Source organism: Protopterus annectens, chromosome 16.part0 (genome assembly GCF_019279795.1).
Source record: "Protopterus annectens isolate FY-2018-M chromosome 16.part0, PAN1.0, whole genome shotgun sequence".
NCBI lineage: Eukaryota > Metazoa > Chordata > Ceratodontiformes > Protopteridae > Protopterus > Protopterus annectens.
In genome coordinates this window covers 415,704,741-415,732,201 of record NC_056750.1, presented here as the reverse complement: position 1 = coordinate 415,732,201, position 27,461 = coordinate 415,704,741, and the positions used below count along the sequence as shown (strand labels likewise).

General features: G+C 41.5%; 1 protein-coding gene across 1 annotated transcript in view; it reads left to right on the top strand.

Annotated features, from left to right (window-relative positions):
- GOLGA1 (golgin A1) overlaps positions 1 to 27,461 on the top strand; it is a 2,378,923-nt gene that overhangs the window by 2,318,472 nt on the left and 32,990 nt on the right. Inside the window, exon 25 of the mRNA XM_044058132.1 lies at positions 16,544 to 16,630. Within this exon, the coding sequence (XP_043914067.1) occupies positions 16,544 to 16,630 (87 nt within the window). The remainder of the gene's footprint in view (positions 1 to 16,543; positions 16,631 to 27,461) is intronic.

Here is a 27,461-nt window from a genome sequence, read left to right as displayed (position 1 = left end):
GCCAACAGTTGTCAAACACCGTAGAGGTAGGTGTAGACAATCTACAGCCCTAAATGTGTAGTGCCATGTGCAATGACTATGTGACAGTATGGAATAGTTAACAATATAGGCAACCCTTATAATATTCAGAGACCACTCTCCACCCAGGAATCATACACAAACACACTTGACTAGGCATCAACCACTATATCAGTAGTTCTCCTGCAAACCGCCTCACAGATAGTACCCACGGTGTCATTGCAGTGGACCCCATGTCAAACTGACAAACAGGCATGACTGGTGTCACACAGGGTACGGACATGTGTCCTCTCATGTTTGGGGTCTACCCTTATGAGGTGCAGGAGAACACAAATGCACTCTGGATGAAAATGTTAGCATACAACAGTAAGGTGGGTGGTAGCATTCCCAATCCATGTGATGTTGACACCATGCACAAAGGCCACTCTGACACCTGTGACTGTTGTCAGAACTCTGGACATTACCCCATGCCAAGAGATGTCGCCATTTCCTCTGGGAACACCATGGCACACATGAAGTCATACAATGGTGGCAGTCCACTGAACAGTGACGTAATTACAGAATGGGGAACACAGATTGACAGCACTGACATCAGAAAGTACACTGATGTGTTACATCTCCTGAGTGTGTGTTATCCAGTCAATAAAAGGACATGGTTACCCTGTACCATCCCTTCACCCCAATCACTGTGTACAGTGGCCTTTTTGCCATGTACTCCACTGGACACCTGCAATAACTGTAGAGTCTGCAAACATGCCACACAAAGAGAATACCATGCCTTATACAAATTCTCTGTATGGACAGATTCCACTAACTCCAGTGAATCCCTGTATCATACTGTCTACATAGGTGCAAACACTACCTCAAGTTACACAGCCATGTCACACCAAACTAGGTCAGGAATGCTACAGCTGAAGATAACAATCTGTCCACACAGCATTGCCCAGAGACCTCAAGCACAGTTCCACACTTCAAAGGATATGCTTGTGGGACAGGTGCACAACCCAGAAACTGTCCATGTTATGGAATATAAATCTTAAACATGTGAATCAGTGCACATCACTGGCCACTCACAAAAGAAATATTTAAGTAGTCAACCGAGGTCAAGGTTGTTGCATTCTCTACCGGCAGTCAGTATGAGCCAGTCCAGAGCATTGGAAATGATTAATCCCAGGAAGTGCTGGGCTACTTTCCCCAGGTGATGGAGGGATAGTTGAAGTTTCATACTATGTCAGTGTTACGTTGGACCATCATAGATGGTAGGGTGCTGAGGAATGTGCATTCACAGTCTAGAGACATAGATGTGGACCCATAGCAGGCTATGGTCTGGATTGCACTATTACCCCAAGCATTTATACCAGAAGTATCATCAATGCATTATGCGGGGATACTAGTCTGGAGGTGGTCTTATCCATAATGAATATGGAGACAACACCACTTGTGGAGGTGTGGTCCATTTTTGGGGTCTGACAGCTGTGGAATGCGTTATAGCCTGGTACTGCAGGGCTGCTGTCTGCTGCTGTGAACCACCCCTCCATTACAGCAGACATGTTAATGTCCTCCACTCTGAGTGCTTTGAGTGACTGCATCCTGACAGATGTCTATTGTTCAGCAGCATGACCCTCAGATTGCATACATGTCTAGCTGTCATGATGGTAATTATATTAGGAACACTGCCTGATAAGGCATTATAGGGGTGGCAAGACACTTAACCAGTACCTGGAAACCCAGCACTGACAGATGTAGGACATTTGTGGCAAGTCATTGAGTTCTGTCAATCATGTTATCCCAAGCAGAGAGATACTGGATCACCTGAGAATGACACAGAACACGCAAGCCAATGTTGCAGTCAATCATCTTTTAATAGTACTACAGCATTATTCTGGGTGATGGCGGTCTTCTGCTCAGGGCTACTGTCACACCTGCCTGGACCACATAATCAAAGAGTTCAACCGTGTCTCCTGTCATATAGTCCAGGGAGGGGTGTCCCAGGTCATTCACACCCACGTGGATATAGAGTGATACTCGTAGTTGTTGTGGAGTGCCATGACTGGCTGTGTCATGTGTTGTATGTTGGCATGTGATAGATATTTGGCTGTTACCTGCTCCATATTCAACTTATTGAGTGGGATATGTACATGACTCAGTATTCAGTTACCCATGAGCACTGTATTGTGCAAGGTGGTTAGCCTTAGGAGCTTAGGTTGAGTGACACACTGTGTAGGGTAAATGTGTCCCTTTGCATGTGCCATGTTGTGGTGTCTGAGTGGGCGTCTGTCTTGCTGGTCTGTGCTGTTTAGGTAAATGCCCATCGAGTGCCTCTGTCAAGGTGGGTGTGTGGCTTTTCACTGTATGTCATGGCTGTCAAAGTGGGTGTCATGGTGAGCTGTGTTCCACATGATGTGGTGCAGGTGTTGACCTTATCCTCTTGACCTGCTAGTCCAGTCTTTGCTGGAGAGTGCATATATCCACATTGGGTGATATATGGGTACTCCCACAGGTCTGAGTGTTTGGAGTTTAGAGAGGAGGGTTGTCTGTGTATATGAGGTAGTTGCAACAGTGCCTCAGAATGGACAAGTGCACCAGGGTAATGGGTGACAGCACAGAAAACTGTCCTGCAATCATGCTGGGAGAGGTGGACATGACTAGTAAGTACTGGGGCTACTTCTGTGATGAATGAGTACTGCTGACGGCTCTCAGGTGTGCCACACTTATTGATGTATTAACCTGGTGAAGTGCCAACCCATAATGCCATTTGAAGTGCAAGACCGAAAGAAGTATCACGATGTAAGGGTGGAACGGAAGGCAGACTTACTGCCACCTGTAATACTTTACCTCAGCTGTGCAGTTATCAGCACCATTGGCCATGTGAAAGTTCAGTAAGCTTTGTAGTGCATGCTGTAACTGTGTAACACTATAGTAGACATAACTAGATAGGCAGGAGTTCTAATCCCAGTACTGGCATGAGTGTGTGTGTGTGTGTGTGTGTGTGTGTGTGTGTGTGTGTGTGTGTGTGTGTGTGTGTGTGTGTGTGAGAGAGAGAGTCATGTACTGTGTGAGTGATACCATTTTGATTTGTGTACTGCCCTGTAATTGTCCCATCACCCTACTTTACTAGGCTTGCTGATGTCATTCACCTTAGAAGTTGCTTGGGATGAGGAAGCACCGTGGCGTGTCTGATAACTGCATAACACTGTAGTAGAGACAGGTAGGGGTTCTATTCTCAGTACTGGCAACTGTGTGTGTCCCCCTTTGGCCAAAGATCATAGCATCTTGATTGGTGTACCATCCATGCCTATTTACCACCTCCTGATGGCATTACCTTTTATAGTGTGGTAATGGCATCTGCCTCACATGCAGCATGTTACACCGTTGTGCAGGCCATTCCAGTCCTCTGTAGAGATATCTGTGGAATATCCAGATGTTTAGGTTCATAGGTGTGTACTAGGCTAATGACCCTGGAACCTTGACAAGACTAGCCAGTGGGTTACTTTGGCAGTGTGACACCTGACATTATTTCCCAGTACCTCTATGGAGAAAAACCACTGCAGTAATCCCTGGGGTGAATTCTCCATTTCCCATCCATTCAGTAAGATGCCTCTTGAAGAGGGCCAGTGAGGTGCTCTGTTTGACATGTATGGGACGTCTAGTCCATAGCATGGGCAGTCTCTGGGTTATGCACCCATCCCTCTGGCATGTTCTGTTAATTGTGGTAATGGGTTTGAGGTCTCTGGAACACGTGGTGCGGAGGGATTGGGATATCCTTGGATGTAGCATTTCTAACAGAGCTGGGTCAGACATGGCTTTGTAAGGCAAGCAGAGATTGCCTCTAAGTAGGCGATATGAGACAGAGAATAGTTGGAATGTTTTGAGTCTGTTCATATAGGAAAACTGTTTCAAGGCTAGGATCATCTTTGTGAGGTACGTTTGCGGCCTCTCCAGTTGTTGCAGGTGTCCATTGAAGTACATGCCAAATGGGTCATTGTACCCGATGATTGACCTAATGAGGGAAGGGTAGGGGAGACAGTGATTCCCTACTTCCTTGATGCAAAACCCTTAGTAATCAGATGTGTCACATAGAAGGACTGTCTGCCCACAGTGGCAATGTGGTGATCAAAAGAGAGGTTGCTGTCAACCTGTGTTCACAGATCTCTTATAATGCCTTCTATGTTCAGTGGACTACCATCGATGTGGTGATTTATGGGAACGGAGATGTTCCCAAAGGGGATGCTGACACATATTTGGCCATTGAGCTTTAGGCCATGCTTCTGACAGGATATGTTGGTCTCAGTGAGGCCTTTCTGCTGGATGTGAACATCACTTGGGTAGTTAATGCAACATGCAATCATCTGCAAACCTTGTCAACCCTTGTGATGGTCTGCACTTCAGAGAGGTAGATACCAAATAGGGGAGGGACCAGGACCGAACACTGTGGGACCCCACTTGTGACTGGTCATCGGTCTGACTTGGAGTCATCACACCTTGGGTCTGTCTGTGAGCCATTGTGCAACCCACCCAGTGATATAGGGGTTGATGCCTACCTTAGTGGATTTTCTATGATTCCAGAGTGGGGAATGGTATCAAAGGCCTTGGCCAGATCAAGGTAGGCTGTATGACCACCTTGACATCATCCACAGCTCTGGTGACTGACTCAAAGAAGGTGACCAGGTTGAGCAGGCATGATCTACCCTCCACAAAACCAAACTGTGTTGGATCCAGATTTTGGAGATCCCCTATATCCTTGTTTAGTAGGTCCATGATGATACGTTCCATAGCTTTGCATATCAGACTCATCAGGTTAATGGAATGATAGTTCCCAGGGTCTGTAGTCGTTCCTACTTTGTGGAGAGGGATGATTGTAGCAGTGCACCATTTGGTAGGGACAAAGCCTGAGGTGAGGCTCTGATTGAACAGGGCACACAGATGTGGTGCCAGGTTACTCTGTAGTCCATGTAGAACACAGCCAGGAATATTCCTAGGTCCCATAGAAGATGTATTCCTGGCCTTGGACAGTGCTATTTTAACCTGTGCAGCAGTAATACTGGGTGTCTGGCAATCTACTGGTATTGTGAGGTGAGGTGTTGGGGGGGGGGAGTGAGAGCGGTCAGGTTGGCACTGAATCTGTTGGTCAGTATATTGACAATATCTGTTGGCTTGGTATAGGAGGTACCATTGTGCAGTAGCTCAGAGAATATCTGGTTATTGGCTTGGGGATTATTCACATAACTATTGAAGGCCTTGTCTGTCTTTCATATCCACTGTAATTCTGTTTTCATAGCTAGCTTTAGAGGATTTTATGAGTGATCTCATCCTTTTGTTGAGGCCGATAAGAGAGTTGTTACAGTCTTGGGATTTCACCTTATTCCGCATCAGTTTATTTGTTCCGTTGTCGAGTTTGTGTATGGCAGGGGACCACCACATTGGCTTCCTGTTTTGGATGACAGCGTCTTGGTTCTATTGGTCATGGTGAGATCCATGCATATGTGTATGTGTTCATATAGTGCATTTATGTATGATCTGGTGGTCATACAACTATTTTACATTTGCATGGGTGCCGTGAACTTAGCCACCTCTATTTTAAGGAGCCCAAGGTTAGCTTTGGAGAAGTTTGTCATGGTGGTTACCTTTGCAGGGGGTGGGGGGTGGGGGGATATAGATTCCCAAGGTGATTAGTTTGTGGTTGGATCCATACCTCAGTATTTTGATGTGTGGACCAGACAAGGTCATATATGTCACCACGTACATCAGGGATAGTTGCATCCACCACCCTGAGTATTTGTGTGTTGTGGTGATCATTGTATGCCTGTGCATCCATGACTGCCTGGAACATGTGTCTGATGGCGCCTTCTGTGGCACTTGCAACAGTGGCGGCCTGATGAGCAGCGTTCCTGCTTCAAGCACCCCTGTCCATCCGCCTGTGTGGGACCTTGCCTGCACTCTGGCTATAATCAGCATTTACACTCATACCTGCCATAGTCACCACACTAGCCTGTTCAGTGCCATCACCTGTCCATCATCTGTGGCCACTGGTGATGGAGTATGTGTGGGCATTGTCACTGTGTGCACAAGAGTGGGATGCCAACTAATGGCATAGATTCAGCCCCTGACAACCCCACCTGTACCTCAGTATTTCTGTCATCATTGTCAGAGTCTGCAGAGATACTGACATTGTTTCATAAGGGGGGAACCCAGACCCCATCTCCACCTGTGAGAGGAAGACAACATATGTACATTAATACCTGCACTTTGATGTTGGCTGGTACACACACACACACACACACACACACACACACACACACACACACACACACACACACACACACACACACACACACACACACACACACACACTTACAGGTGAGGTGGCACAAATCTGTTAAACAGACCACACATTACCCACATGGTGACATGCATGACACACGGCTCTCAACATCATGCATTGCAGCCAGTTGTTTAACGTGCAACTGACAATATAGAGCTCTGGGATACTTGATTAGTGTTGGTATGTGATGGCCGTTCCCCAGAACAGACTGCAGCCATGTACACATCATTGCTGTTCACCTGTATAGCACAGTGGCAAGTATTACAGAACATACCTCACAACTGTACATATCCTCAGAGGGATGTGTAGAGGTCTGGCTCATGTGTCTGCTATATATCTCATAACCCATGTGTTTCTCTGTGACATACGTGGGGTGATCTGAGGAGTAACATCACTGATTAATGACATACATGTGCATGTCAGATCTGCAAATGAGCAGTGAATGTATGGTCACACAATCCCTGTTGCACCACCAGCCTTGTAAGCATACAGTGGATATAAGTGTACACAACCCTGTTAACATGCCATGTTCTTGTAATATAGATGATGAGACCACAATAATGCATTCAAATATGTCACGCACCTTCCATGTGACATATGACCTGTGCATTCCAATCTATAAACGTGTTACGTGTAAAATATGTTGACAGTGATATATACAATATGTTGATTGCATACATGTGCACACTCTTAAAATAAGTTGTTGAAGCACCTTGTAAGTGGCTTACAGCATTCACCCTTCTTGTGAAGGTGTCTATCAGCATGGCACATCTGACTTGGCATTATTTGGCCTCTCTTCCAAGCAAAGGTCACTCAACAAGCAAGGCAAACAGTGCAAGGGCAGCTCATGTGCACAGCCCTCATCAGGTCACACTGGGGTTTTCTATCTGGTGTAGGTCTAGGCTCTGGTTGGGCCAATCCATAGCCATGTTTGTGTTCAGGTGGAGTCATTCTTAAGTAGCTTTGGATGTATGCTGCAGTTCTTTGTCATGTTGAAAGCTGACACACCTCCTCATCCTCAGTGTTCTTGCAGATGCCAGATGGCTTTTGGGCAGAAGTGGGTGTTAGGAAATGTTCAGAATTCCCATCACCATGACTACAGACCCTGTTCTGTCTGTGGAAGGGCAGTCCCACAGCAGGCCACTGCCAACCAGTGTGATTCACCATGGGAATGTTGGTGTTCAGGTAATGAGAGGTGTTGCTTGTGCACCACACATACCTGTTCGTATTGTGGCTGTGGGGTCGATCCCTAGGCTCATTACACCATAACACATTTTCACACCTGATTTTGGGAGACATGATGTGCTGTATTGCAATATGTATCCACCTCTGGCTATTTTTGGTATGTGGAAATGCTTCCATCTTCTGACCTGACCCCGTAGGCCAGACGTATGCAGAATATGGAAGAGAGCTCTCTCAGGTAGTACAGAACACCAGTACTAGCAAGAGGTTCCTGCAACTCCCTCGGTGTTGCTGTATGTCCCCTGGCAACCTCCCTGGCCAGGTCTTGACATGTGTTGTCATCATTTTTGGAGGGACATCAGGTTCTTGTCAACAGCACTATCGTCCCATATTCACACCACCTTTTGACAACTGTCTCCACTATGTTCCATGGTGTATGTACTGCTGTGGTAATGTTGTTGTACCATACTCTTGACTGATAGCTTTCAAATATAAGATCCCTTTGCTGCTTTGTACGCTGTCTGCAAACCATGGCTGTTGCTGTTGCTTGCAGGCAACTGAGCCTATGTCATGAGTATCCCACTTGGACAGCAGACTGTTATTTGGTGTTAGAGTGCCTTTACTTGATGGCTGGTGTGTACCCAGACAGACTGTATGCTGTCAGTAAATCACAAGCTGCTGCAATAACATATTTGAAGGGTGTGCACACATATGCATCCAGCATATTGTGAGGTTTGTATACTCCATATTTCGTGGCCAACAGATTAATTGTTTGTACAGGGAATTGTTCATGTCATAGGTCACATTATAGGTTGGAAAAGATGAGTACTGACATATTGTGGTCTCAATTTGTATAGACATCACAAACACCTGGCATCTTAATAGGGGTGTGTACACTGTTTATATTCACTATGACAGTAATGTTTCACACATGTCCCTACCTTATGCCGTTTTTCCACCCATTGTGTTGCTCACTGTCCAGACGTCTTGCAGTGACAGGCCATGTGTTATGCTACAGGGATGATACATTCTCATGAGATAGGCCCCAGTGGTGACCACTGTGATGCAGTGCAGTTGACCCCAACACAGGTGAATGTGCACATAAAGCAATATGTCTATGAGTGACAGTTGTGTGCATGGTACACTGCATGGCCATCACATGCCTAGGGTATTGGCAAACCACAATAGTACAATTGCATACTCACCAGCTGCAGGCTGCCATCCTACATGCAGACAGGATGGATCTAGGTAGTTGTGTGAGGGGAGTATGGTCAGCAGACCCACAAGTGGCATTGGTACAGGATGGATGCACCATGTCTGCACATGTACAGTACAACCCTCAATACTACACAATTTGCTGTCCTTCACCATAGATGTGCACATCTGTGCATTAGAAAACCCCATCCACAACTGCAGTCTGACCAGACACATACATGTAGATACTCTACAATTGCAAGTATGTCTGCTACACTAGTCTAGTAATCTACACTGGGGCCTTACCTGTACACTCCTCGTCCATTGTCTGGGTACCAACCACCTCTAGTATGTGGGGGGTCTGTACTCTGATGCCCGGTCAACAGATGTAAATAAATAAATAAGTAAATACTGGGATGGGTGCCCCAAGGTGCCAGTGGGGCTGCAAGGCCAGACCCATGCCTGTGCATTCCCTGGCCATTGCAGCAGCCCTTTGCCAGGCATGGCGTATGAGGTCACTTTCTTGATGCCAGACCTGCTTGTATGTACATGCATGCAGGCCAACATCGTTTACCCTGTGGACAAGGTCATCCCACAGGCCAGTCCTCTCCTGCAGATGTTGCTGGCTCCAGCCAAACATTATGGCATGGTTGTGTAGTATGGCTTATATGATTATATTTTTCTGAGCCGCTGGGAAAGTTGACCTTTGCTTATGTGACATTGCACCTGGGAGACATAAGGGAGACGCATCACAGGACCTCATACATCTGTCAACCGTATGTACAGAACCTGTACATCTACATTGAATACCAGTAGCCACCACTCACAACCACACCATACCCCTGTAACGTATCAGCGCTGTATTTGCTTGCATTGCACTACTAGCCTTGAGGTGCCATATTCCCCTCAATTAGGCCTACTTAATTTCCTTCTCCTGTACTCCTCTTTCATGTCTGTGTCAAGGGATGACATTGGCTATCTTCGATGTGGTGTGGATGGTGCCATGCCTTGTTGTGACTACGGTGTGTAATGGAGCTGGGTGCACATGCCTGAAATCATGTAGGATCCAGACAGGGATGTTATCAGGTGCCATGGATACCTACATTTGTTGCCTTTCAGTAGGCAAATATGTACCTGCTCACTGGTGATGAAGGGAGGGGTGTGGGTGCTGTGCATATCCAGCTATAGTGCTGCTGAGCCAGGGGGAGATGTTTGCCCTAAACCTATCTGCAGCAAGTTGCCTACAGCTATACTGTGTGTATATGTGGCCTGATTGGCCACCATTATAGGGTGGGCTGGTTTGTGGCCTCAGAGACTGCAGACATGTGAACATGGCCTTGGTGGATGTGTCCAGTTTGTACTCATAGTTAGCCTTACAGTACTCCACCTGTGACCTTATATACTTGATCATAAAAAGGCTGACTTGATGCCAGGTTGGTGCGTGCTCCTGATTTGGCCTGTGCGGCCAGTCTAGGGACCAAGTCCGTGATTTGTGTATTGCTGCTGTCTACCACAAGCTTTCAGCCTACCTTGAGGGGGTTGATGTTGTCCTGTCGTGTATTGCTGAGGCCATAAAGCTATGTAGATGTCTACATAGTATTGTGTTATGGGCCTGGACACAGCTGCTAGTTCCACCATATGGGATGAACTTCTTGTGGGCCTTGCCCATTTACCTGGCCTTTGCGGGGGACATTACGGAGGTGTGAGGGCTACAGCTTCACAGACAGTAGGTTGAAATACCTCACAGGACAGGACATGTGGAGATAGCCCAGCAACATGGGGGACAAAGCTCCAGAGTTTGGTACAGCTTTTATGTTATTAGCGTTGTTATACACATGGGGGTTGCTACATTCACAGGGTTTGTCTGGACATGCATTTACTGGGTGACTTGACATCTGACAGTGATATGCCTCTGACATATCTCTCAACTGGCATGTTGTCCACAGACTGGCCAGATGTTTGCCTATTATGCTTGGTCTGTTCCTCGACCAACATCTGCTTTTGTGGGGTTGGTAGGATAATATGAGGATTGTAGTCCATATGTGTTGTCATCCATTGGTGTCCCACACATAATTTCCCTCAGGGATGTGATGTTACAACAACACATGTAACAGCAGCTACTGTCAGTTTGTAACACCATTATGCGTGATATATCCCTCTTTCCTGCCCCTGTCCTATATGTATGCCATGTGTTGCCCAGATGTCCTGCACTATGAGGTGCAGAGGTATGGTATATCATTAATTACCAACTGCTCACCAGTTAGCATGTCAATGACCTGGCAGACTCCTGGCCATGTATGCAGCAGTGGCCAGGGTTATGCGTCCACACCCTGGTAATTCTGTGGAAATCTGCACATATGACAGTGTGTCTGTCTGGCCATTGTGAACTGATTGCCAAAATTGTGTAGCAGTGTTGTGTGTGTATGTGTTTTAGGCTGGTTAGGGAGAGTAGCAGCTGTGAGTGCCATACATCCTTTACCTATCTGACTCTGCATGCTGCTACAGCTGCTGGTGGTCTATCAGGTCCGTAAGCTTGTAGGGGCTGACTGTGAAATGTAATTTAACACCTCTGGATTCCCAGTACACTGTGAATTGGGGCAGTATATATAGGGGTAATGTGTGAGTGGCAAACAGTATGTGGTTACTTTCACAGTATTATACTGTCGTGTTCACTTTGCTTGCTGGTATGTTGCTGTCACTGTGGTGCACTTGTTTGGGGGCATGCACTTTCACACCAGTGTCTGTGTCCTACTAGTATTACATCCCTGTACTGCCTGTTATATTCGCTAATGCATGTGTACAGCCCCAGAGCTGGACCTGGGTAGTGTTATGTCAGTCTGATTGTAGTCTGGACATTGCTCGGTAGCTTAGTGTAGTTTACCTACTGTTATGTTATGGACATCTATTCATGCGATGTGCAGCTTTCTGGCCAATACCTTACATCTGGTCCCCATCACTGTTATGTACTCCTGACACATCAGTGGGATGATGTAAGGATTAGGGTCACTACATTATACAGAGAACATGAAACCCAGACTTTTGATATTTGTGTCAGTATATGTTAGCAGTAACAGTATTTGTACAACAACTTTCTCAGCTTATCTACTCATATAATTTGGATATCTCTCTGTTGTCATGCCTTTGTCCCCCACTTTGTCTGGTTTGTTCCAGATTCATTGCACTAAAGGGCTCCGAGCATACCTCAACACTGCCAGGCTGTTTGCAGAATGTCCAGGTGTTTGGCTCAGTTCCACAGTTTATTTGTATTTGTCTGCTGAATTACTGTTATGATCCCCATGATTTATGTCAGTGAATAATGACATAACATGTCAGTTCCCAGCCACATATCCCCAGACTGCTGTGGTGAAATGCACCCTGTTGCTGTACAACTGTTTGGTTCTGACAGCTGTATTCTACATATGTCCCCCATTTTCCTCCCTTTGTACAGACGTTTTATACATGTTTCTTTCACTTAGACATTGATAGTTATGTTTGAGTTATGCACTGCATGTTTTGTAAATACACATATATATTTTTTCATATATCTATACACACACACACACACACACACATATATATATATATATATATATATATATATATATATATATTTATTCCTTCAGTCATATATTTATATGTGTATATGTATTTTAGGTATGTACGTTTCCATATATATGTCTATATGCAACACGTGATTGATTTTACATAGCTTTCTCATAGTTGTGGTATACCTCTATTGCATGATACTTTGGAAAAGCAACAGTGATTCATACAGCTCAAGTGGTGTACTGGTATGATGCTGTGACTCTAGTGTACAGTGTCCTGTGTCCAAGACTTGGAACTGACATTTTTTTCCCGTTAATATTAAATAACCAGTCTGCATGATATGTTCGGAAAAACATCATAAAATTCTACAGCTCGAATGGCTTAGTGGTTTGACTATGGTGTACGGGGTCCTGTGTTAAAGACTTGGGACTGACATTTTTATTTCCATTACTGTTAAATAACCAGACTACATGATATGTTAGGAAAAACATCATAACATTCTCAAGCTCAAATGGCTTAAGGGTTAAGTGCTTTGACTATGGTGTACGGGGTCCTTGGTTAAAGACTTGGGGCTGACATTTTTATTTCCATTAATGTTAAATAACCAGACTGCATGATATGTTAGGAAAAACATCATAAAATTCTACAGCTCGAATGGCTTAGTGCTTTGACTATGGTGTACGGGTCCTGGGTTAAAGACTTGTGACTGACATTTTTATTTCCATTAATGTTAAATTACCAGACTGCATGATATGTTAGGAAAAACATCATAAAATTCTACATCTCAAATGGCTTAGTGGTTAAGTATTTTGACTATGGTGCATGGGGTTCAAGACCTGCAAGGGCTGTTTATTTTATTGCTACACTTTAAACTTTACTGCAGAGGGGGAATAAAATAATAATAAAAAAATGTGTTTTAATTATTTTGCTAGGGGAATGGGCATTGCTTTCTGCACCACTATCTGTGGAACATTGATAAAATGACAGGCTTTGCATTTGCTTTAACTTGCGCACAGTCTGGAGAAAACATGACATGATAGGGGAACAAATAGGGACAGATTTTTAAATATTGCTCTTACACACTAGGGATACATGTATCTTCTTATGTGCTTTACTTTTCAACTTTTTTTTTTTATCCACGGACACTAACAGTAGTGTCCGCAGACGTACACTCTCACTGCTAATGACTTCCGTGCAGGGGGCGTGTATATTTTGAGAGCTCTGCTCTCAGACATACCCCCACTGTGCTCGTGCACAGATCTTTGTCCATGTAAGAGCTGAACAGCGCACTTTCATTAATATTCAAGGCGATCTGCTGCTCTACACGGATGCGGACCCTTCCGTGCAAGAATAACTTATTCTTGCACAGAAGCTTCGTGAATCCGCATGTCCATGTTTCAAGTTAATAATGCCAGTATTTTAAAAGTATCCCTGAAAATTTTTGGTTTTGTCCCAGATTCTGGTGTGATTTGTTCCTGATTGGCTGAGAGCTATGTACCTGGTGGCTACACTATTTGTAAGAATGAGTTTCATGGGCTTCCCATTTAGGTAGTGCATGGTCAGTTCTGTTTGTTCATGGGGTTGAAAACTGGTTCATCTGTGATTATTTCTGAAAGGGTGAACTATCCTTGGTTTATAAGAAATAGGCACAGACTCTAAGTGTTCTGGTAGAAATTAGTAGCTGAAGTTGAGGTGTAGTTTAGACCAAGTAAACTAGACTTTAATATGTAACTACATTTTTGTGAACCATGCATATATGCATAATAGCTTCTACTCAGTGTAAGATATTTTATGTGCACACTATACAGCGCATAGACTGCAGTTAATGCAATATAAGAATTAAGCTCCTTATGGCATTGTGGTTATTTTCCAGAAAAGTTCTTTCACTGTTAGTGGACTTGCATTCAGCTTTCATAATATTGGAGTAAAACCTTCCACTGTTGCAACTGGTGTGAGGAGTAGAAATAGATTGTCCCCCATTTAATACTGATACTAATTACGCTCAGAAAAAAAAAGTCACCAGGAGGCATATTGTGCTTGGTTCATTGGCCTCTAAAATATGTATCCTGTATAAATGGAAAGCCAATCTTCTTCCTTTAACAGGATTGGTGGGATTATTACTTAAAATTATTTATCTTTTTATAATAGCTATGAATACTGTAATGACCAGAGTTAATGTAATGTCCACACCCCCTTGATGGTGGGATGATAACTTTTTCTTTTTTCTTCTTCTCTTACTTACATATTTTCTGTTATTTTTATGGTTTATATTCATGGAAGTTCAAGGGGGAAAATGATTCTTAAAAGTTGAAGTACAATGTTGCTGTACCTTATTGGCCAAAATGGCACTGTGAACTGAGAAAAAAAGTTAAACAGGATACTTTTCTGTGGGGAGTTTGCCACTCTCACCTCAGTTTACAGGTAAACCCTACTCAGTGATTTTCATTCAGGGTTTTCAGGAATCATAGAGTTCCGCTAGCATCTAAAAAGGCTTCCTCCACAAATTTCTCTTGATGTTAAAAATAAGAGTAGCTTCCATAAGTGCAGGAACAATTGCATGTGTTATGATTTATCAATGTTCCCCATGTAAATGCAGAAGACCAAATTGGTATGTCTTTAGTTGCATTGTTGTAGTAAGAGGTAGTTTTTAATGTTTTGATAACTAAAGTGTTCATGTACTAAGTTTGATGTTAACACATTGGCATGTCAAACTGGCCAGAATTATTTCAGATTTGGAGGAGTTCTTTAGTGAATGTGTAGTATTACAGGAAATGTTGACTAGAAGAGGATATCCAGAACAATTTGTAGTTAACGTTATGGAGGAAGTGAAGAAGAAAAGATCAGAAGGGACATTCAGTACCCTTCTGGGTACTAGATTGCAGATTAGACAGACATGTCAATTAAATGAGGAGAGGGGTTTTAGAGAGCCTTGGTGTTGCCTTTCAGTATTGATTTTTATGACATCCGTAGTATTATTATTAAACATTGGAATGTGTTAAGCCTTGATTCAGAGGTTTGTACCTTGTTAGGTAAGATACCCACAGTTGTCTATAAGAAAGAGACTTCTTTTAAGGGAATGTTAGAGAGAGCCATCCTACAATCATGGAAGGGTGGCAGTTTTAAATGTAGGAGGTGCCCTCAGTGTAAATACATGATTGATCAGTAGCAGATAAAAAATAGGCATTTTGGTGTTATAAAACCCATGAAAAAGTACTTTTGTTATTCAAAAGGAGTAGTATATATGGCCCTCTGTCAATCATGTGACAGATTTTATGTGGGAAGACCAAAAGGTCCATTAAACAAATAATTTATCCACATATTTATGATATAAACAACAAAAATGACAAGAATGCCCTTTTCAAGCACATTAACGACCACCTGACCCATTAATTGAAATTCTGCATCATTGACCATGTAGATTTGGGGCAACAGGGAGATCCCTCTGATGATTTTTAGAGTTTAAAGAAATGAAATGGCAGGTTACAAACAATGCCAGTGAATTTCCTGGCTTGAATGATAAAATTTCTTTATGTCCTTTGTTAAAGCTTAAATCTGCATATTGTATTTAAAGACAGAGCAGTTGTTCTTGTACTTCAGTTTACAGAGAATTATATGTTTTTGTATATGTTTTTATCTACTAACATTTTAAGTTCTCTGTTAGGGATATGAAATACTAGGGGATGGGATTTGGTTGGTTATTGTTAACCTATAGAGTTGCAGGAGTGTGTACTTAAGTTTGTCAACTTGTGTTTTAACTCATTCTGATGAAGTCTGTTATACAGAGACAAAAGCGCTCAATAAAAGTTTTATATTATTGGTGCCTGTTGTGTCTTTGGTTTCCATCTCCACGTTCAAATAGTTACATTGTCATGTTAATAAGTAGCTCTATTTAAGATGTATTCTTTTTGAGTGAAATACTGAGCAGTAAAGTAGTGAAAGCTAAGAAAAGAGAAAAAATATCCCTTCAGCTTGTCAGATGATAATTTGGTTCTGCATGAGTTTATTTACAGCATGCCTGTGTTTTAATAAAGATTTTTGTCTAAAGAAATACACACAGTAATGTGCAAGTTGCATCAGTATAACTGATGAGATGGTAGTAGTGAGATTTAGACTGGCTGAATAAATCACCCCTGTCAATTGCTATGGCTGCTACAGTTGTAGTATTTTGGTGGATGTATAAAACAGTTTCTCCTTTTGTATATTTAAAAATGTTTTTATGTGTTTTATTCAACATATTGCTAGGCTGATACCTGTTTTCGATTCTGTGTTTTTATATTGTAGGCTTTTCAGCTGATTAAAGTTCTATCTGTGTTACTCAACTTTACTCTAGAAGAAGAAAACATGCTAAAGGAGACATTGGAATATAAGGTGAACAGAATTGGTGCTTTTAAGATGTGTTATTGTATACAACAATGTTGCTTAGTAAAACTACTGTTAAACTGCATAGCCAGTGGTACAGTATAATGTGTGCACATTTTCTTCTAAAAAGTCTTATTTTTGCAGTTATTTTGTTTGTTTTCTCTATCTTTATAGCAATATATCTTTTAGAGGAGCTTATGTCCAGTCATTTTCTCATTGACTGACTCAAACAGTACAGTAGCTACAGAAGTATCTTCATGAAGCTTCCATACCCTATGGCATAATTTCTATACTCAGTTTATACTGGTAAAGGTTGAACCTAATAATTGTAACCACTGTTACTATTATCAGACTAAGAAATGTGTACTTACTGTCGTCACTTTAAAAAAAATATTTAACCTAGCTTTTTAAGCATTTTCATTCATTACTTTATAAATTATGCTGTCATAATTTATAACATTTCACTTCACTTTATAAAGTTGCATATATTTTCTATTATTTTATTTTACTGCTGAGATTTTCTCCCTGGGCCTCCTCTGAAAAAGGGCAACTCACCCAGTCAGACAACCTTGTAAACAAATGTCCATAAATAAAAATGAATAAGCAGTAAATGTGATTTGTTTCTTAAATTATTTAGTGCCACATATGGATCATAAATACATACAGAGATGCTGAGAAATGAAAGCCTATGCTAGTGTTGTAACTAGTATTTATACATATGACTCTGCTGCTCCCTTACCTGTTCTTATGTTCTTGAACCCTGTCCAGTGATTCAGTTGCACCATTGTCTTTAGAATTGTGTTCCAGGGACCCACCATACTCTGTGGGAAGTAGTATTTTCTTGTGCAGTGTTGATTCTTTCTTCTTAATGCTGTTAAATATCTCTCTTCCCTCTTAACTCTCCAAACAGTACAGCATGCACATATAATGGTAAGAGCTCTGCTTGAAGCTCCTGTGTCTGTGGTTCAATCCTGACTTCCAGTCACTATCGTTGTGGAATTTGTATTTCTACACCACATCATTGCCATTTTGCTCTAGGTGCTACAGTTTCCTCCCATCTCTCAAGAACATACTGATTGATCAAATACACTAGATTGTCTAAATATGTATATTTTTTGTATTTACCCGTGCTTTTGTGGCCTGTGTAGTGGCTGAAAGGGGTTTGTGGAATGGCCTTCTTATTTGGTCAACAGATGATACAAAGTACATATGTATAAAACATTGCTTTCATTTTATCCATACCAGCTATCACTGTTTTTTAAACAGTGTTTTTAAATTTTCACATTATTAAACACTGACATAGCAGTACATACATGCATACAAATATTTCAAGCACAGGCATTAAAAGCTCTTCTAGCTTGCCAATATACCATAATACTTGTTCCCATAATAAGTGTCCAGGCCGTTCTTAAAAATATCTAAACTAGTACTTGCTTTAATGTAATTTGGTAGTCTGTTCCACGTATCAGCTACTCTGTCAGAGAACCAGTTAGTACACTTCTCATTCTTATAGAATCGTCTGCATAGGTTGGCTGATGATTCTCTTGTACTTTTTGATAACCCCAAACATTCCCAGAGGTAGTTGTTTCTAAATGCCCTATATTCTTGAATAAGAGCTCCTCTTAGATATCTATAAGAGACACTGTACAAGTTCAGATATTTTAGTCTTTCATAATAACTTAAAATTTCACATCCACGGATGCTGTTGGTATATTTATGCTGTACTGTTTCCAGTTTACTCATGCTTGTTTTCTTAAAGGGTTTCCATATTGTTATTCCATACTCAAGTTTGGGTCTAATGTAACTAGCAAACAATGACTTCATCATTTTTGATTTCCTAGACTTTATAAATCTTTTTATACAACCTATAGTTCACTAACTATCATTAACCAATTGGTTGATATGAATAGAAAAAGTCATAGCTGAATGTACCCATATACCCAGGTCCTTAAATAGGTCTACAGTTTCAATCGCTGTGTGCTGTATTAAATATTCACCTTTCAATTTATGTCTCCCAAATCTTGTATGCTTAGTTTTTGATGTATTTATCAGCATGGTATTCTCCTGTGCCCAAATGGTCAATTTAGTCAAGTTATTTTGCAGACATTCCTTATCTGTAACACATGTAATCAGTTTACCCAATTTCAGGTCATCTGCATATAGACAGTAGAACACCTCAGATGAAAACAGTTAGGTCTGAAAGATACAATCTGAACAAATAAGGGCCTAGGACAGAGCCCTGAGGAACATTCTGACTGTAACCAAGGATTTCACCTGTTCAGTTGCTTTATTATACTTGCTATGTCCTATTTGTAAGGCATGCAGCTATCCATCTTCTCAGGACTACATCAATACCTAGTTGTACTAATTTATTGATCAGTATTTTGTATATGACCCTGTCAAATGCTGAAGTTAAGTCTATATAAATTACATTACAGCACAATTTTTCATTCATAGCTACTATTATATTGTTATATAACATCATGTTACAGGTGGTAATAGATCTATTTTCAACATATGCATGCTGATATATAGTTTCAAGTCCCAACCTATCCAGTTCTGACAATAACTTATCCAGTATTACCTTCTGAATTATTTTTCCACAACATGAAATATAGACTTAAGGGTCTGTATGACTCTGGGTTTGTCCTACTCCCCTTTTCCCTTGGAGACAGGTTTAATAAGAGCATGTCTCCAATCCTGAGGAATCTCCCCATATTTATATGACCTAGTGAATAATAGATATAATGGTACCATAAGTTGTTGCTGAAGTGTTCTCAGGTCATTGTTACTAATTCCGAATCCTCCCTGTGGTTTGTTTGGATCCAATTTATGCAGTTCTTTTTCAATATAATCTAATTTTATTCCAGGATCTGGGGTTAAGTGGATGTCACTAGGACGACTTATTACCCCTTTTGTGGAGCCAAACTGTTTTGCATAAGATTTTATAAATATATCTATAATCTGTTTTGTCTGAGAATAAATTTTAGAGTCTGCAGTTTATCAATTTGTGTGTCTTTACTCCTGCCACATTTTATGTATCTATAAAAATGTTTCCTATTATGCTCAATATCTTTATATCAGTGTTCTTAAAATTTTCTTGATCTTGTCTCACACTATGCTTAAACTGTTTGTCCAGCTTGTTTATTTCAGCTTTCAAAGTTGTAGTTCAACTTCTCTTCCATTTCTTATATTTTTTTGTCGCATCTTAATCAGATATCTTGTTCATAGGCAAGTACTAGGCTATCTGCCCATAGGCATTTATAAGCCTAGCCACAGAGTGATGGTTTTCGCCTCCCCATTAGATTAGTAACCTGGGCCTCTGTCAACAGGTCTCCTGAAGTGAACCCAGGGTAGAGCTTATGATTACCCATCCACTCATCAAGATTTCTCTTGAAGAGGGTCAGAGAGGAGCTCTGTCGAATATGGATTGGGATTCTATTCTAGAGTGAGGGGAGTCGCTGGGACAGGAATCTATCCCTCCAGCATGTCCTGTTTATTGCTGTACATAGGTTCAAGTCGTGGAAATATATCCCCCTTGGTGTATGCTTAGATCCTGATGTTAAACATTTTTTGCACTCACAATTTCTCTTTCAAAACTTTCCACATTCCATCTGCAGTTTTTCCACTGAACACCTCACTTCATTTATTACAAAGTGATCGTTTTGATTACATATAATCTGTAATTAACCTTCTGTGTATTGGTTAAGATTTCAGTTTGGCAGAGTCATCTAGGAACAAGTTAACCTTTATAACCCCATGATCACATCAATGGTGGTAAAACTTGACTTTTGAAGTAACAGTAATTTCTTTAGGAACACAAACAATGTGTAGTATGTTCTGTCCCCTGGTTTTTAATTTTTACAATCTGAAGAAATTGTTGCTGTTGAATATACATTGTGAATAATTTCCTTACTAATGTTGAATCAATATTTTTCTAGTCTGTTTCTGGTAAATTTAAGTCCCCAGCTAATTTTATTCTTCCCTCCTGTGTTTCATGCAAGAAATGCATGAATTCCTTTAGGTCATCTGCACTTGACTTTGGTGGTCTATACACTCCAACAATTGTTATATGTTCCAGGGTTGTTTGTATTGTCACAGTTACACAGTCTGTAGTATTGGTGTTATCACTGAACATGTAATAATCACAGGTCTCATAATTATCTTTAATCCCTAGCATAACACCTCCACCTGATTTTTTGTTAGAATGTCTGTTAGAGTAAAATCATTTATACCCTGGCAGAGCTGGTTTCCAGTCACTGTTCTTTAACCATGTTTCACAAACAATAACGGAATCAATCTTGTGGGAACATAGCAAATTTTCCAATAAAAAAACTTTATTATTAATACTCCTACCATTAACAACCATCAGAGATGCATCAAATGTTGCTATCTGTGAACTGTTAAATTTTCTACCTGACAAAAATCCTACCTAGTGTTTGTCAAGTACTGCAAAATATTTGCTTCAAAAATTCTCTTCCCTGATCTTGACAAATGTACGCCATCCTGTCTGAACATGTGTGCCCAAAAACTAGGCTTGGATTCTGTACACATTTCCATTTTTTTAAAACAGGACATTTTGTCCATGTAGGTATTTACCCAAAAAATCCTTTCATTCACAGTGACTTGACTATCCTTTCTATAGGTGATTTGTGAAAAATACGTCCTAACACCAGTACAAGTATCTAAGAGGGCTGTCAGTTCCCTACTAACAGTCAGAGAATCCTTACAGAGATGACATAATTTATACCAACATGAATAAAAACTAGTCAATTTTTCCTTACATTAAGGTGTTCCAATGCTTGTCTCACATCTTCTGTTTTTGCTCTTGGCAAGCATAACTCTATTCAATGTTCATTATCTTCTCTGCAAATATAAGTATCACTTCCTCTAATAATTGAATCTCCAATTACAAGAATATCTTTGCTGGTCAGCTCTGAAGCACATACATTAGTAAAACAAAAACAAACCATAGTAACGTTTTTCATTATTTTCATGCATTATACACATTTTCTTATTAACAATTATGATTCATTACAAAACTTCGTAAATAGCTCAATTCCTATATTCCTTTAAGCTTCACTACTACTAAGCATTATTCTGTATGTGCTGTTCTCACAAATTCCATTTATTTCTATGTAATTTGCTCTTTCCCTTTTCTAAAGATCCCACCACCAATTCTTTTATCTCCTTTACAAATGTCAGTAATTCAGTTGTTGGTTTAGATTTTGGTTTCCATTTTCAAGTAATTGCTTTTTCTAGCAGCCAGTAGCATTAAACTAATTAAGTCTTTACTCTGTCTGGATGATTCAGATCTTGTATCACATTTGCTTCATCTACATTTCTGACAAATTACTGTGTAGTGATTTTTTTTTCTAATCTGCTAACTAGTTACATTCCCCATAAACATGTTCCCATTTACCACTCTCTTTTCTGTCATACCTCAACATTTGCTATCTACCCAAGGAAAAATTATCTGAAGTCTGCTTGGGGTATAAAAAATACTTACTTGTATACTCGTCTTTACCCCGAGGCAGTAATCAAAGAGCCCCAATCCTCACCACTGACACCAGTGAGAGGCGGTCACTAAGAACATGAATTGATTTTATGCAGTATTTCAACTGCAGCTGTCTGCATCAAGCACAGTTTCCCTCTAGAGCACACAGGGAGCATGCTGTACTGGGCTGGACTCTGTCTCTTCAGATCCCAAACAAGACTCATTTGGAGCACTGTGTCCCAGTTCCAAGTATCTGACACACACACACTTGAATATCTGATTTTACACACACACACACACACACACACACACACACACACACACACACAAACACACCCCTGGAAAAGGCTGACACAGGTTAACCAGCTGTGTCTTCCCTCTCCAGATTACAAAGTGAATTGCTGCCACCAGTCAAATACTCTAAGGCTCTGACAAAGGGTAACCAAGTATACTGTGTCAAATTAACAGTGATATAAATGGTAGAGTGTTACTGAAGCAGTAAGGCTTAGTTGAGTGGCCATAGTGTCACTAAAATAAGCACAAGTACTCTGAAGTTGTTTAAAGTATTCACTAAAACACCAGCCACAATGAAAAGGTATAAAATATTTAGTAATGTATAATAAAATAGAAAACAGGAGAGTACTTATTTGGTTACAGTAAACATCAGAGTTTTTAGTAACAGGAAATGTAAAAATAACACAGTTGGATAGAATCTCACAGATGCAGAAAAAAGAAAATAATACTAAACAAATCTCACTGTATTATTCCTAACTGGACTAAAGAGAAACTGGTCCTACTTAACTTACTTAGTATCCCAAGTCAAGATGTACCGCTGTGATGCTCTCTTTCACAAGTCAAGATGAGATACTACACACTGACTGCACTGTACAACTAACAACTGAACTGTGATAACTGACAGAGGTCTTTTATATCAAATTGCAAAGAAAAATAAAAACAAAATGCTGCTGCTAGAGTTCCTCCTTCGGCTGGTTATAGAATGACATCACATCTAGTCACCTGACTCTGTCACAGTATACATTCAGAACTCTGTTAAGATCGTGGGGTCTTTGTTAAAATCGCAAAGAGGCGTTACATCGAACGCATCTGTAGTGACACATAAAGAGCTAAGTCTGAAAATAGCAAAGGCTCAGGCCAGTGATTTTTTTTCCCAGGGGAAAAAGTCACTTGGCCTGAACCGTAGCATTGCCCTTTACCCCACTGTAGTGTGATCTTGGAGTTGGTATATTTAGTTAGGTGGGTGTGGGGGGGGATGAAGACCCCCACTTAGTTATGTTTTAAATAGTGTGTGTGTATGTGTGTGTGTTTGGTACTAGCAATTTCTTTCCCAGGAAAATAAATCACTGTTTTGACCATTTGCAGTTTAGTGGGTTCGATGTAACGCCTCTTCGCGATTTTAATATAGACCCAAGATCCTGTTGCAGCATTTTTAACATAAGCAACTGTTACACATACATTTTTTATATAAGCATCTGTACAAATCAATATGATAGTCAAGTGACATATTATTTACAAAACTTCAGCCAGCCATGCTGGCATATGCAACACATGCACTGTCTTGCATCTCCTGGTACAGCTGGCAATACCTCACAACATCACATCTCTCCCACACTCTTTGAAGACTCAAGCTAGTTTTTCAAGTGACCCTTGAAAATTTTGCTTGAGAGAAACTGGCCTGTCTGTGAACACATTAACCTATACCCTGCCTTGAGCATCCATCTGTATTGGCATTGCTGTATTCTGGACTGGCTAATGCAAGGGGTCCTCTCAAACTCCCTTTGAGCTTTTGGAATGGCTGATGGCAGACTGGTGTCTACAGTATTTTATCTGGCTTGTTTTTTCCTTGTCAGGTCTGTGAGATGAGCAGCTATTGTACTATAATTGGGAACAAACTTTCTGTAGTACCTCGCTTTCCCCAAGAATGCTCTCACTAGCTTTTTGTTAACAGGGGCAGTCCATGTCTGAATAGCTTTCACCTTAGTAGGTTCTGACCTAATCTTACCAATCCCAAATCCTGTGTTCTAGGTAGTAGACCTCTGTCATACCCACCTGACACTTACTGGGCTTAATGGTCAACCCTGCCCTTTTCAGTCTGCCTGGGACCTCCCTGACATGCTGAGGCGTCATTATGTTACATAGTACAGTTTGTGCCCCTGCCTTCTGCCAAGCAGGTTTATCGTATAATTAATGTCACTGGCCTTCCTTACTATTTTGAAGGGTCCCTCCCAAGCTGCCTGCAGCTTATTGTGTCTGACAGGAAGGAGCACCATAATCTGCTGTCCCACAACATACTCTCGTGCTCCAGCGTTCCTGTCATATAAGACCTTTTCTGCTGTTGGGCTACTGCCAGGTTCTCCTGTGCCAAGCCCATGAGCTCCCTAAGCCTTGTCTTGAGGTTTAAGACATATGCCACAGCAGACTTCTTGTGGGATTCACACTCACCCTCCCACTGATGACAAATCAAATATGAAGGCCTGCTTACCCTATGCCCATAAAGAAACTCATAGGGTAAAAAAACTGTGGATTCCTGTGGTACCTCTCTGTATTCAAACAGTAGATGGAGCAAATGTTTGTCCCATTCTCTCCTAAACTGGTCTGCAAATACCCTGTAGCATGGTCTTTAGTGTAGAGTTTAACCTCTCCACAAAACCATTAGTCTGGGGATGGTAGCAGGTCTGATGTAAAATTGGAACCATTATCAGTCAGTATTTCTTTTGGGAATACCCAGCTGAAAATCTTTTAACAAAGCATTTTCCACCTTCTTTGCCTCTATGAAGGACAGAGCCACTGCCTCAGGGTATCTGGTAGCATAATCTACTATTTTTTATTTATTTATTTATTTTACATTTGTTTACCGGGATAGTCCGACTGGATACATGTTCATTTTCAGCGGAGGCCCGGGGAGAAAAGCTCCAAATAGACAAACTTACATAGATTACATGAGAAGTTGGATAACATTAGAAAATATAAAACAAAGTGATTATGTACAATGGCTTAGTAGTGTTCCCTAGTAGTACCACCAGGATATACTTCTTCCCTGTGGAACTTGAGGTACTCAGAGGCCCCACAATATCCATAGCCACCCTTTGAAACAGCTCCTCAATCACAGGCAAAAGCATCAACATAGCTTTGGCCTTGCTTCCTGCCTTGCTTACCTTTTGACACTGCTCACAGGTCCTACAGTACCCTGTTACAACCCTTGCCATCCCAGGCCAATAGAAATTCTGTATAATGTGACTTTTGGTATGCTTTATACCCATATGACTTGTAAAAGGAGTGTCATGAGCTATGGGTAGAAGTGCCAGATGGTAGACTTTGGGCACTACTACCTGCTGTATTACCTCACTCTCTAGCCCTCCCTCAGGGGTTCACTGTCTGTACAGTAACCCTTTGTTCCAGTATACAGACTCCCATTTTCCTTGAGCATCAGGTGCCTCTTTAGCTACCTCCCTCAGGCCTCATAAAGTAGGACCTGAAAGTTGAGTCTGTCTCAACTCTAGCTTTGTAACTCCTCCTAGTTCCCCTTCCACAGGAAGCCTAGTGTCTTCTGACAGTGGTGCCTCACTGACAACCTGGGTGCTTCCACTCACCTCTGTCCTTGCAGTCACCTTGACCAAGGGCATATCAGTACCTACCAGCAGCTGTGGTTCACTTTCAGGTTCACTGCTACAAGGTAGCTCCCTCCCTGAAATAACCACATCACCAGCCTCATCATCAGGCATGTGGTCTGTCTGAGTACCCCCAAGGCTACCAGCCTTACTTGCCTAACTCCAAGCCTGACTGCGTGTAACTGCATGAACACAAGGTACTGCATTATCAAAATTATCCCCTATTAAGACATCTGCAGGGATATCCACAAAAGCACCTACCTGCTTGTTCCTTTTTCCACCCTCCCAGTCAAGGTGAACCCTGACCAAAGGTATTTGGAATGGGGTCCCTCCTAAATCTGTGACTGGTGTGGGCTGCCCAAGCAAGTATTGCTCTTTTTAGCCACTACAGGCTTCACAGTAGTTGTTTCAGAGGCTCTCTCTCTGTCTTAGCCATGGCCTGTCTTCAATCCACTAAGATAGGATACAAACTCCGGTGATAGTTTGGTACTTCTGTTTCCAGACAACTTAACACTGGCATGCTGTTATTCCCACTTGCTACCTGCCTCAACTTTTGTTCCCTGTCTTGCTTTAGTGGACATTTGTATGCTACATGGCCCCTCTGGTAACCTTTAAAACATCTAACCATTGATCCTGGTCATGTACAGCACTGGGTATCCCTTTCTTATGTAGTGATGCCCTGCTTGCTAAGTAGAGATCCCCTTTTCTTCCCACCTCATCTGCAGAATTGCATTCTCGGTCTGCCAACCAGATTCTCGTGTCCTGAGGCAAAGTGTTAAGGGCTTGTTCCCTCACCAAAAGGTCTGCCAGCCTTTCACAAGTGATCTATCACCCACTCACCCACCTATGAAAGTAAGTGTTTAACTCAGCAATATAATCACGTACACTTTTATGTGCCTTGCATCTATGCTTACGAAACATTTTTTCTGTAAGCTTCAGGTGTTAACTTATAACAGCTCAATAAACATTGTTTTACTTTTTCATAAATTAGTAGACAGTTTAGAAACAGCAGTTACAGCTTTATCATGGAGTAAGGGGATCAGGAACTGTACCCAGAGCTCTTGATCAACATTATACCGTTTACGTACTCATTCAAGTATATGAATAAAACAATCAAAGTAACTCCTGTCTGCAAATTGTGGAGGAAACTTGCTGAAATTTATTGCTTCTGGGGTCCAGTTATTCCCTTCCCCATTATCTCCATGACTCTAATGAAGAGTCAATATCTCCCACTTGTGTTGAAGCTGCTTCTCCTTTTCTTCAGTCTCCAAATGCTGCTGTTATCTGATTCTAATTCCAAATGCTGCAGTGTTTCTTTGGTCTCCAAACATTTGGCTGCCAATTCAATTGTCTTCAACTCCAGATGGAGTTTTAAGTCCTCTGAGGAAAAGGTGAACTGTCCAGTTTTCAGATGCTGCACATCTCCATCACCAGACTGGTTGTTATCCTGGCCACTGGTCCACACTGCAGCTTCAGTAAAGGCTGAAATCCTGTCCTCTTTAGTCAGGTTGGCATGCACCAGTCCTTTGACTGCGCACATCTTGACCAAGTAGTTATTTGTCAGCTTCCTATAATCCACTGCTAACATCGTTTCTTACTTTCATTGACTAAACTAACAAAAGGAAATAAAACTGTTGTGAAACTGAAACTGTGAATGTTTATCTTGTGGCTGTTGAGAGTACACACACCTTCAGTGACAACTGCTTACAAGCTATTG